General features: G+C 45.5%; 1 protein-coding gene across 1 annotated transcript in view; it reads right to left on the reverse strand.

The window, feature by feature from the left end:
• SF3A1 (splicing factor 3a subunit 1) overlaps positions 1–12,557 on the reverse strand; it is a 52,375-nt gene that overhangs the window by 38,736 nt on the left and 1,082 nt on the right. The window contains exons 2-4 of the mRNA XM_068240497.1: positions 9,018–9,136; positions 6,888–7,089; positions 6,463–6,720 (exon numbers count right to left, since the gene is read on the reverse strand). Of these exons, the coding sequence (XP_068096598.1) occupies positions 6,463–6,720; positions 6,888–7,089; positions 9,018–9,136 (579 nt within the window). The remainder of the gene's footprint in view (positions 1–6,462; positions 6,721–6,887; positions 7,090–9,017; positions 9,137–12,557) is intronic.

Consider the following 12,557-nt stretch of genomic DNA (forward strand, 5'->3'; position numbering starts at 1 on the left):
CAACAGCAGAATTTACCACTAGGGCTGAGGAGTTGGTACCAAAATCATCTAACTCCTCGGTTTATGAAACCAAAAACTCAGACTTTAGGTACCCAAAATTGCTCCGACTCCTGAGCCTAATTTTTACAAAGGTTATGGATTTGGTTCAAAAATCCCGAGGCTAGATTCACAGTGGGACGTTGCGTTTTGATGCGACGTTAAAGTCGCACCGCAAACTTACAACGCAACGCGCCCAAAATGTCGCAACACAGCATTACCGTCGCATACAGCAGATACAGTAAAAAATACAGGCAATGCAAAGTATGTCTCCAAGTCATTACTGAGCATGTGCAAACAGTCCAACGCAGCTAATAATGTGTATAACGCACTGCATGCAGTACCTTCACTTAACGTGCAGCGTTAGTCACCAACACAACGTGTGCACTGTGAACGGGGCATTGATTTTTCATTGCAGTGAGTTATTCTGCGTTAAATGCCGTTTTAATGTGCGACTTTAACGTCCCACTGTGAACTTAGCCTGACTCAGACGTTTATAGAAATCTCTGACTCCAGGTACCCAAAATTGCTCTGACTCCACAGCCCTGTTTACCACCACTTAAAATTCTGGCTGCTGTGCAACTGTATTTCAAATTGTCACAGCTTGGAAATAGACCAACCCAGAGTGTAAATCAGTGCATTTAAAGTATATCTGTAGGGATATGGGAGGGAAAATAGTTGATACTGAACTATAGAGAAGGAAGCCTCTGGATCCAAATTGAACCATCCCTGTCCCATTTCAGTCCCTACATTCCCCCGCTGTCCCCTGGTGAAGTTATACTGCCTCAGGAAGCCCTCATGCCCCCCAAAGACAGGTGGCTTCATACTGCACATGTAATGTCCCCATGTGTCCCAGAATCCTTCCTTGGGTCCCTGAAGGAGTATTCCACCAGATGTACACATGAAACAGGGTTTTGGGGATAAAGCTAGAACAAGGGGACAGGGAAGAAACAATAGTATCCAGAATCTTCCCTCTCCACGGGCAAGTATCAGGCGTCTTTCTTTTTCTCGCTTCAGTTTTACTTTAAAGAGACTCTGTAACATGAAAAACCTCCCGTGGGGGGTACTCACCTCGGGTGGGGGAAGCCTCCGGATCCTAATGAGGCTTCCCACGCCGTCCTCTGTCCCACGGGGGTCTCGCTGCAGCCCTCCGAACAGCCGGCGACAGAGCCGACTGTAGATTCAATATCTACCTTTGCTGGCTCCAGCGGGGGCGCTGTGGCTGCTTTCGGCACGGTAATACCCGATCTCAGTCGGGTCCGCTCTACTGCGCAGGCGCCGGAAACTTGCGCCTGCGCAGTAGAGCAGACCTGACGGCGATCGGGTATTTCCGCCTACTTCGGAGTCGACAGCCATCAGAGCGCCTGCGCAGGAGTCGGGAAGGTAAATATTGACGTCACTGCTGCACGGAGGGCTGCAGCGAGACCCCTGAGGGATGGAGGACGGCGTGGGAAGCCTCATTAGGATCCGGAGGCTTCCCCCACCCGAGGTGAGTACCCCCCAGGGGACGTTTTGTCGTTGCAGTTCCTCTTTAACAAGCGACACCCATGCTAACCTAGAAATAAAAAACGCATATATAAGTAGATAAATACTACTTCTACTTACATAACAGATGTATTGTGCTATCCACGTAATGATTCCCGTGAATTTTATAAAAGAAAAGCAGAAAATCCTATTCTAGGCAGTGGCCATATTGCCAAGCGAATGCTGACATCATATGCTCCCTGACACTTGTTTTCCCCCTCCCTTCTCTTGCTCATTGTGTATGTATTAGCTGCCCTCCTCCCAGAGTCTTCAGACACTCCCACTGAGGTGTATACTAGGAACTGCACTGTCTTTTTTATTTACTCCTCCAAATCGCTGAGACACCTCAGCCTTGCTTGTAAACACAAGTGATCAGAGGGTGTTTCTGATAGGGCTGGTTCACACGGGCGTCTGCTGAGCTTTTGCTTGGCATTGCGTTCAAACGCCAGCGTTTAAACGCCAGCGTTTAAAAGCTAGCTTTTGAAAGCTTTTGAAAAGCGTTCAAGGCTAGCAGTTCTGGTCTCTGCTATTGTTTCCTCGCGTTTACTGCCTCTGAAAGCAGCATGTTGCTTTTGAGACTAGACGCAACACTGGGATCTACTGCCAGGCTTTCATGAAAGCCTGCAAAAGCCAGCTCTAAACGCTCCCATTCACTTGCATGGGATGGCAGTAGATCCCAAAAAACGCTGCGTCTGAAACGCTGCGGTAAACGCCACAAAAACGCCCGTCTGAACCAGCCCATAAGCAGCTAGGGAGGGAAATAAATGGAAGAGGAGGATTATAGATAAAAAGAACTCCCAGCATTCAACTGTTTGGCACTGACTGCTAAAGAGCCAGTGCTCCTAAAGTATGTGATAACTCCAAACCATAACAGCAGAAAATGTTTTGCAAGTTTGAATACAGGATTAGCATCTTTATCACTTAATACACTCACAGTTGCTGTTGAAATTTGATTTTTATGGTGACAATCAGGGCTGTGGAGTCGGAGTTGGAGTCGAGGAGTCAGAGTCGGAGCAATTTTGGGTCCCCGGAGTCAGAAAGTTCATAAACTGAGGAGTCTGAGTCGGATGATTTTGTACAAAATCCACAGCCCTGGTAAGTATTAGACTAAGGAGTCAGAGCCATTTTGGGTACCCGGAGTCGGTGGCCTCATAAACTGAGGAGTTGGAGTCGGAAGATTTTTGTACCGACTCCACAACTCTGGTGACAATAGCGCTTTAAATTGGCACAATTCCAAGTTGCATACAAGAAATGTGACAAAATATGGAGGAAGTTAGTTTGCTTTAGAGAACTCTGCAACTATGTAGCAGAATGAGACAACCTCTACCAGTCAAAGTGTAAGTTAATGAACAGAGACAGGGACACTTGGTGATGTAGGATTTCCCCCTATTGCTACCCATACTTGCCTCCTGGGACTCGCAGTTCAATAACTATTTTTAGGCAAGTATTCAAATGTTACCTGCCTACTGGAGTTTTTTTCTATGAATCATACAGTATATTTTTTGCACTCGCTCTTTTCTCTGATGGCACACTTTATTTTTATTGCTTTACCCTCTTGATAACAGTTTATCTGGCATATCACTTTAACTCACTCTATTGTAAGTACAGCTATATTACTGAATTCTGCTACGTTTTCCAATATTTTGGTACAAATTGTTTATATAGATTGTATTGGCCAGAAACCCGGGTTTCTATACGAGTGGGGTGCTCACTGGAACCACAAAAATTCACTTTTTGCAAAGTTTTTTGAATCCTATATTTATCATATTGTTTGATTACAATAACTATTATGCAAGTGGGGGAACATTATTAAGTATTTTTTATTATTGTGTTTTTAGAATTGTGCAGTGCTGTGGAGTCAGAGGAAATTTGAGAACCTGGAGTCTGTGGTTTCAATAAACTGAGGAGCTGGATGATTTTTGTACCAACCACACAGTCCTGGTAAGAATTAGACTAAGGAGCCAGCGTTAAGGAGCCAGCGTTAAGGAGCCAGCGTTAAGGAGCCAGCGTTAAGGAGCTGAAGAAATTTTGGGTACCTCGAGTCGGAGGTTTCCTAAACTGAGGAGTTAAGAGTCAGATAATTTTTGCACCGACTTCACAGCTCTGGAATAGTGAACACATTTTTGGTTATACTTTATACAGTGGTGCAATGTTAATTGGCCTCATCTTTCGGGAGACAAAATAGATTTCATGTCAAATCCACAGAACTCCATGGCAGCCCAGGGAAAGCAAGTGAATGAGAACTCTCTCCCATAGGGACTCAGGCAGCAATAAAAATCCTTAGGAAGTTTTAACCCCATTCCACACTATTCAAAACTAAAAGCTTTTACCAAAATTGGTCTAACTATTCCTTTCAACTCAACTGCAGTCTGCATCTGCTTTAACCTTATTTTTTTCTTGCTAAAACCAAGGCAGCAGCATGAAGCCTAGAGTTAAAGATACCCAGATTTCTTCTCAGCTTGCCTCACTTATCCTATAGGTTTGTTGTACTTGCTGCAATTACGGAACTCTGTCCCCTTTCTGCCCCCATGATCTGTCCATGTAGCACCTAATCTTGCCGTGTAGCATTTGATTGCCACAGATGCCACTACTATGCCTGAAAGATAAATCGAATTTAAACCGAAATCGTGATCACCACGATCACAATTTCGGAATCGTCAAAGGGGCAATTATCGTGATCACGTCATTTTCACATGGGGAAGTTTGAAGAAGCGGCTTCAAACTTCCCCAAAGCTTCAAACTTTCCCAAAGTCTTGGCGCGTGCAGCCCGCAGCGTTGGACATACCTTCCGCACAAGCCGAAACGCTGTCCATCCTCTATAGTCGTCTGCCCGCTCTTGTGCTTGGCAAAACTCTGGCTTCCTGTAAGTTACATGACATACAGGAAGTATTCCGTGTATTAGAGTCTGCAGGAGGCGAAGTGGATAGATGGGAATCGCTGGACTTGTGCTTGAAGCTATGCCCAGAACTGATGAAGCTTGGGGGACAGAGGAGGCACAGAGAAAGACAGAGCGGGCACAGAGAGAGATGTAGGAGACAGAGGGGACACAAAGGCCCTGATTCACAAAGCGGTGATAACTCAGTTATCACGCCTAAAAGACTTTAGGCGTGATAAGCCGTGCAAAGCTGAGTTATCACCGATTTGTGCTGCTCTTCGCGCAAAGTTTTGCGCGCGTAGCGCACCGCGCTGTGCGCGCAAAGTCCCATAGGGCTCAATGGACGCTGCGCGCGAAGCACGGTACACTGCGCGCGCAGCGCGGTGCACTACGCGCGCAAAACTTTGCGTGCGGGAGATCGCGCGAGTTTCTTCTTATCACGCCTAAACTGAGTTTAGGCGTGATAAAGGGCTTTTCACAGGCGTGCAAACACTTTGCACCGCTTTGTGAATCAAGCCCAAAGGGAGAGAGCGCGGGCACAGAGACAGAGCAGACACAGAGACAGAGCGGGCACAGAGAGAGACGTAGGAGACACAGAGGGGACACAAAGAGAGAGAGCGGGCACAGAGCGAGACGTAGGAGACACAGAGGAGGCACAAAGAGAGACACAGAGAGAAACGTAGGAGACACAGAGAGAAAGAGTGGGAACAGAGACACAAAGGGGGCAAGAGAAAGAACCAGAGGAGGCATAAATAGGCAAAGGGGGCACAAAGAGAGACGGGGACAGAGGGGGAACAAACAGGCAAAGAAGGGGAACAAAGCTTGATTTGAAGGAAATCGTGAATCGAAATCGTAATTTCAGACAGAAATCGCTCAATTTAATTTTTTCTTAAAATCGTTCAGGCCTAGCCACTACTCTTCAGATTACCCCTCTGACTTTAACCATTTTCTACATTTGCCTGTTCTGTAATTCTGCTTTGTGTGCTATATGTTCATGTGCTCTGTGTCCAGCAGTTCAAGTCCCATGCACGACATAAAGATTGGGACTCAGTCTGTCAGAAATTATTCTTTCTAAAATGGTCCAAAACATTCTTTCCATGTTGCAGCATACTCTGTTATAAAGTGTGTTAAAAGATTTCTATAGCAGAGTTTAATATACAACTGGAGGTAACAAGGTTTGTAAAGCAACAACACTCTGGTTACTACATAGTACGCCACAGAAGCCTGAAAACTAAAGGACAAATCAATCACACAATTTTTTTAGGCAACAGTAACTGGGATTTGCCCACCCTAAAACGAACAACATTTGCAAGCAATAGTATTTTATTTCTAAGTACCACTAAAAGTGGTCACACATTAAACAGCCTTGATTATAAACATATTTGATTACTTTGGTGGAATCTGTAAGGAGTGTGTCTTCAGCTAAAATCATTAAATAAGCCCTCTTCAAACCATACATGTTACATTTAAAAAAAAAAACTAAGTGATTAATGAAAGGTGTTTTTCATTTCTGAAACACTACTTTTTTGACAACCGTGACTGACTACTTGGGAGTGGTCATGGCATTGGAGGGCACATTGGTCTGATCACTATATGCACTGAAGGTCCATGCTGCAGCACATTCCAGCAGATAAAAGCATAGAAGCCTGTGAGAGCCATGAGGAGAGTAAGTAAATGTGCCAGGGAAAACAGTAATTACTTCAGGAAAAAAACAAAAATTGTTAAAATTATTCTATAGACAAATTCAGACAGGACTGGTAGAACATCTCACTCAGGTTAGTAGTAGAGCACCGATACGCCGCTATGCGGCTTGATGTAATACAATCAATTCTAATCACACATCAGATGAAACATTATCTGAAACCGAGAGGAAATGCAATGCATACAATTTAAAGAAAAGGCTACAATGCAGTGTATCAAATGCCATAAAAGAGTGCCATAACAGAGTAGGATTGACCCACTACGTGGGTGTTAGTGAAACAATCTTGATTCCTCATTTTGAGATCAGACACTGCTGAAGGCCATACCTTGGTATACTGCTCCACAAGCTTAGTGAAATAGTTGAAGAGACTGTGCTGGGGTCGCAAAAAGTCAAACTGGTAATTCCTCTGCTCCTTCTGCATCAGTTGTGTGAGGAACTGTCTTCCATTACGAGACACAAACTGGGCTGTTAGTTTTACAACATCCAGGTCAAAGGCGGAAATGGAAGGTGGATCAGCTACAAATTCAAAATCAGGAGGAGGTTCCTTTGGAATGATGGTCTCCTGGACAACCTGAGCTTGCACCTAAGAAAATAATTTCATTTTAATACATCAACTCACAAGTTTTACAAAAAAAAAACAAAAAACACAACCTTAAAAAATTGATGAATGATTTCACCTGATTATAACCTGTTTATAACATTCCTCTTAGCATTGATAAACTTTATAAATGGTACTTTGCAATCACTTACCTTCTGAGGTAACTGCTGTACAGATTGCTGCTGCTGCATAACTTTAGGTATGGCCGCAGATGGCTCCTGGGCTTTCCCCTCCTTAAACTCATTGACTTTGTGACGATAATAGGCATGGTAAGGGTCATTTGGATTCAAGAAGTTAAATTTAGGATTGTTGATCTCATTTTGACGAATTCTGGCTTCAAACTCAGGTCCGTTTCTAAGGCAGAAATAGACTTTGTCAGACTTCTCATTCAATAGTAAACATTTGAATAACCATTCATTAGGAAAATAAAGTACAGGTTAAAGTGACCCAGAGATGAACTAATGTAAAGCTTTGATACTTACCCGGGGGGCTTCCTCCCATCCCAGAAACACGTCTAAGTCCCACGCCGACCTCCCGCAGTCTGCTGTTCAGCCGCGGGGAGCCCCGGTAACAGGCACAGTGACATCAGTCCAGGACTACTGCGCATGCGCGGGATGCCTGCACAAACGCAGTAGACCCAGACTGGCATCGACTGAGCCTGTTCAGCTGAACGGCCACGGGAGGACGGTGTGGGACTTAGACGTGTTTCTATCCGGGAGGATGCCCCAGGTAAGTATCAAAGCTTTACATTAGTTCAGCTCTGAGTCTTTTTAAGTAAGCAATTTATATGCCTCGGGGGGGGTGGATCTTTAGATATGAATGAAAAATGTGTAAAGCAGGTCGTTACACTTCATTTCATGGCTACCATCAGAAGATTCTGTATTTTATAACTATCATAACAGTCCTCCTGGCACTCCTGGGTTCCCAGCATCGTGGAAAACAATGCATTCCAAGTAAATGGCTTATTATGAGAGTCTATAAGAAATCTTCCAACTTGAGCATGGAAAACAGCTAAATTTAAGACTCTTGTTTTCTGATGGTGGCCAGGGAAGAAAGTTACATAAACAGCTTTATACTTACACAGAAATCGACGCTTCTTGGTGGTATTAACTTTAAAAAGGACTACAAAGTGTATACATATAACTATATTCACCCCAGCATTTTCTAACTTGTTAAGACAACGAAAAAAAATCTTAAAAGCTGCAATAAGACAAATAAGACCTTATGAATAAATTGAGTGCACTTCTGGGTGTGATTGGTGGTGCTGTGGCAGTTCATGCTGAGGAAGCAGCTAGACCACGCTTCCCATTGCTTGCCATGATCCACGTTTCCTGTGATAGCTGTGACTGATTGCCGGCATAGGCGTAGACATCTACTGCTCATATGAGCTGGCTCTAACAAAAGAACTAAACTGTGTCCTACAAATATGTTTACTGTATAGTTATCAGAAAGACACAGCTGCATTAATAGCCTCTGAAGTAAACATTGTGGCTATTGTAATTCTTCAATTTTAAGTTAAAATAGAAAGAGAAAAAAAACAAACTAATGGATAGTGGTGTTTCTATGGGCTTGATCACACAAACAATTTGGCGCTCAATATCCTGGATATTTTCTGTCAAGAAACAGTAACTTTACTGTGGCAGGATTCAATGGGATGGTCCACTCAGGTGTTGGTAGCAACGATTGTTTGCCATTGCCTATGCTATGAGATGTGCAAGTAACATTTCAGGGGTGGCGATACCTTTCAAAACACACACGTTTGCCTGTCGTTTTCCCAGTGCTAGTTATGTTAAGGTGCGTACACACGCACTACTGCCGGCAACAACGGGTCCGCCGGACCCTCTCCCTGGGCAGGCATTCCAGCGACAGTAGTGCGTGGGTACAGTCTGTCAGGTAGACTGATAAGGCTGTTTCTGAGCGATCCGCTGAGCGGATCATTCAGAAACAGCCTGATCAGTCTGCCGACAGCACGTACACACATACTACTGTCGGCTAAACGTCCGCCCAGCGGGAGGGTCCGGCGGACCCGACGTTGCCGGCGGTAGTGCATGTGTATGCACCTTTAGTTCCCACACTTGCATCACATTTCCAACTGCTGGCTAAACACTGAGTGAACACCAAGATAAACTTGCAGTTTTAAATAAGAATGCAGTGCTCACAACCCATCAATGCAAACACCTGTTAGCGTTCCTGGTTATGATGCGTACTATTCTTTGGACAGCTGAACGTAAAATGCCCAGAAGGGGCAAGGAAGAAAAAGCTTCAGTTCCTTAGTGACTGACCTTGCAACAAAACTTGCAGTCTTGTCCACAATATTTCGAACTTCTGGTGGAGGATATATAATACCCACAATAGGCTTTGAAGGAACCACCTCTTCTTTCTTTTCCTCCTCCATTGGTTGCTGAAGAAAGAATGAAAAGAAAATATACAGTTCAATAAAATAAACAGTTTTCCTTAGAATACCTTTCTGAGTTTACAGTCCCTGCTACTTATATGAATCATTACATCATTAATACACAGTAGCCTGCTGATCAATGCCATTCTCACAGTCTCACCCATGTCAAACTTACAAATGTGGACAGTATTTACTTATCCGTTCCAGTCCTGTCAGTTTGGTATAAGTTTGCTAATGGGTATGTTCACACATAAAAGATGTACATTGAAAGTAAAACTGATAGGGCAGTACTGGACCGGAAATGTACAGATTTATGTGTGAACCAGGCCTTAGTAATGCCCGCCACTACTCACCTACACTCCACCCTATTTATGGACCTCCCATAGAGGCAGGTTTGTTTTATATATTTTGTAAATATGCTCGGACCCCTTTAAATCAGATTTCAAGAGAGTGGTGGTACAAGATGATAATACAATTATCAGGACCCAGTGGTGGTGATCGACAAGCAAAAACAGAAGTGCACAGGCAGCAGCAGCACTGCTCCCATTCACTGTAATGAATGGGATCAGCAACGCATAGAAACACAAATGATGGTCAATCACATGCGTTTCCTTCCAAACGCACAGCCACCTGTTTAGCATAATGTGAACGAGGCCTGAACCTGCAGCGCAAGTCTACTTTAGTGAACTGAGCAGGAAACCTAATGGGGAAATTCTGCTGTGATTGGGTGGACAGCACACTCTCCAGCTGCTAGGTTTAGGATAGATTGGAGTAGAGTCCGCCCATACTATTTGGCCAAGTGACACACTTCATGCTGTGACTGAAGAACTGTTCCCTATGCAGTTTCCTGCTAGGTCCCCTAAAGTAGACTAGCGCTGAACTTGCTTCCAGCGGCATAGCACAAGCTCCAGTGCAAATGTTACACCCCATACTGCATGTATCCATGTTAAAGACCACCAAAAGCAGATTTCCGAGAATAAAGAAGTTAGGCCCAGTGCACACCAAAAATCTCTAGCACATCTGCAAAACGCTAGAGGTTTTTGAAGCAGATTTCTGAGCCATTCTAAACATGCCTAGCGTTTTTGGATTGTTTTTGTGTAGCAGATTACAAATATTGTTACAGTGAAGCTGTTACTGAACAGCTAGTGTAACAAAGACGCCTGGAAAACCGCTCTGATCTAGCATTTTTCAGAGCAGTTTGAGCTTTTCCTATACTTTACATTGAGGCAGAAACGCATCTGCAAACCGCAAAAATGCTGCAGGACCCACGTTTGGGTTTTGCTAAAAACCTCAAACCTCTGGTGTGCCCCATCCCATTGAAATACATTAGCCAAGCGTTTTGACAGGCGGAAGCGGTTTGCGGAACGCTTCAAAAGCCGCTCGGTGTGCACCAGGCCAATGATGACCATTGTTCTAAGTGAGGTTTCTCGCCCAGGGCTCCCCGAGTACTCTGCAGGGGTTCCTTGGCATTTTCACCCATCCTATGGTAGTATAATAGAGCACATTATAAAAGGGGATACTGTAAAAAGTGGGCAAGTGAGTAAAGCTGCGTACTCACTGCTAAGGTTGCTGCGGTATACCGGTATGACGATATACCGCGGTTTGATTGTGCATGGTAATCATACCATGCACAATATCGTTTTACCGGCTTTAGGGGGCAGGGCGACGTAGCGGCGGGGATGCGATGCGGCGAGCGCACGAACAGCCGCAGGAATACAAATACTCACTTGCGGGCAGTCAGCTCCGTCCTGAACGATGTACTGGCTTCATTGTACTTCCTGTTCTTGTATCACATTTCCCTGAAACAGCGCCCCCTAGGTGCTATTACGAGATAATGCAAGAACAGGAAGTAGAATGAAGCCCTTACATCGTGAAGGACCTTGCTGCCGGCAAGTGAGTATTTATCCCTGCTGCGTCCCCTCTCACTCCCCCGGGCTCTCTGTGCTGCGGCAACCTAATTCTGGTTACACTTATCCCTGGCTACCTATGCTGCGAGCACCTACTACTAGCTACACCTATCCCTGGCTACCTATGCTGCGAGCACCTACTACTGGCTACACCTATCCCTGGCTACCTTTGCTGCGAGCACCTACTACTGGCTACACCTATCCCTGGCTACTTTTGCTGCAAGCACCTATTACTGGCTATACCTATCCCTGGCTACCTTTGCTGCGAGCACCTACTACTGGCTAGACCTATCCCTGGCTACTTATGCTGCGATCACCTACTACTGGCTACCTATGCTGCGAGCACCTACTACTGGCTACCTATGCTGCGAGCACCTACTACTGGCTACCTATGCTGCGAGCACTTACTACTGGCTACCTATGCTGCGAGCACTTACTACTGGCTACACCTATCCCTGGCTACCTATGCTGCGAGCACCTACTACTGGCTACACCCATCCCTGGCTACCTATGCTGCGAGCACCAACTACTGGCTACCTATGCTGCAAGCACTTACTACTGGCTACACCTATCCCTGGCTACCTATGTTGCGAGCACCTACTACTGGCTACACCTATCCCTGGCTACCTATGCTGCGAGCACCTACTACTGGCTACACCTATCCCTGGCTACCTATGCTGCGAGCACCTACTACTGGCTACACCTATCCCTGGCTACCAATGCTGCGAGCACCTACTACTGGCTACCTATGCTGCGAGCACACTACTGGCTACACTTATCCCTGGCTACCTATGCTGCGGCCACCTACTACTGGCTACAGAGGGGGGCCCCGGGTCCAAATAATTGTATAATACCGTATACCGTCTTTTTTCACGGTTATCATACCGTGGAATTTCAGTCCGTTGCAACCCTACTCACTGCTCAACGGGTCCAGCGACGTCCCCTTGACGACAAGTCACTAGATACACCTCTTCCTGGCTGGTTAAGCGCGAGGTCATGCGATGTACACAGCAGCTCAAGCGAGACCTCCAGCGATCGCAGTACTTTGTGTGGAGTCTTTGGGAATTTTAACCCCCTCCCGACTGCCTAATGCCAATCTGTGTCGGGAGGGTGGCAGCCCCAGGACCGCATAACGCCAATTAGCGGCAAGTCCTGGGGCGGGGTTTTGCAGTTGATTGTGCATCTCTGCTTGAATCTCGATGGCCGCTAGGAGATTGTTAAACGGTGAAAGCTCCAGGGCTGTGGAATCGGAATTGGAGTCGGGGCAATTGTGGGCACCCGGAGTTGGAGTCGTTGATTTCATAAACTGAGGAGTCGGGAGTCGGATGATTTTTGTATAAAATCCACAGCCCTGTTAAGTATTAGACTAAGGAGTCGGAGCTATTTTGGGTACCCGGATTCGGAGTCATGGTATCATAAACTGAGGAGTTGTAAGATTTTTGTACCGACTCCACAGCCCTGGAAAGCTCCATCTATTTATACTGTACAGCAATGCGATCTACGGCAGCGATGTACTGGGG

This window comes from Hyperolius riggenbachi, chromosome 1 (genome assembly GCF_040937935.1).
Source record: "Hyperolius riggenbachi isolate aHypRig1 chromosome 1, aHypRig1.pri, whole genome shotgun sequence".
NCBI lineage: Eukaryota > Metazoa > Chordata > Amphibia > Anura > Hyperoliidae > Hyperolius > Hyperolius riggenbachi.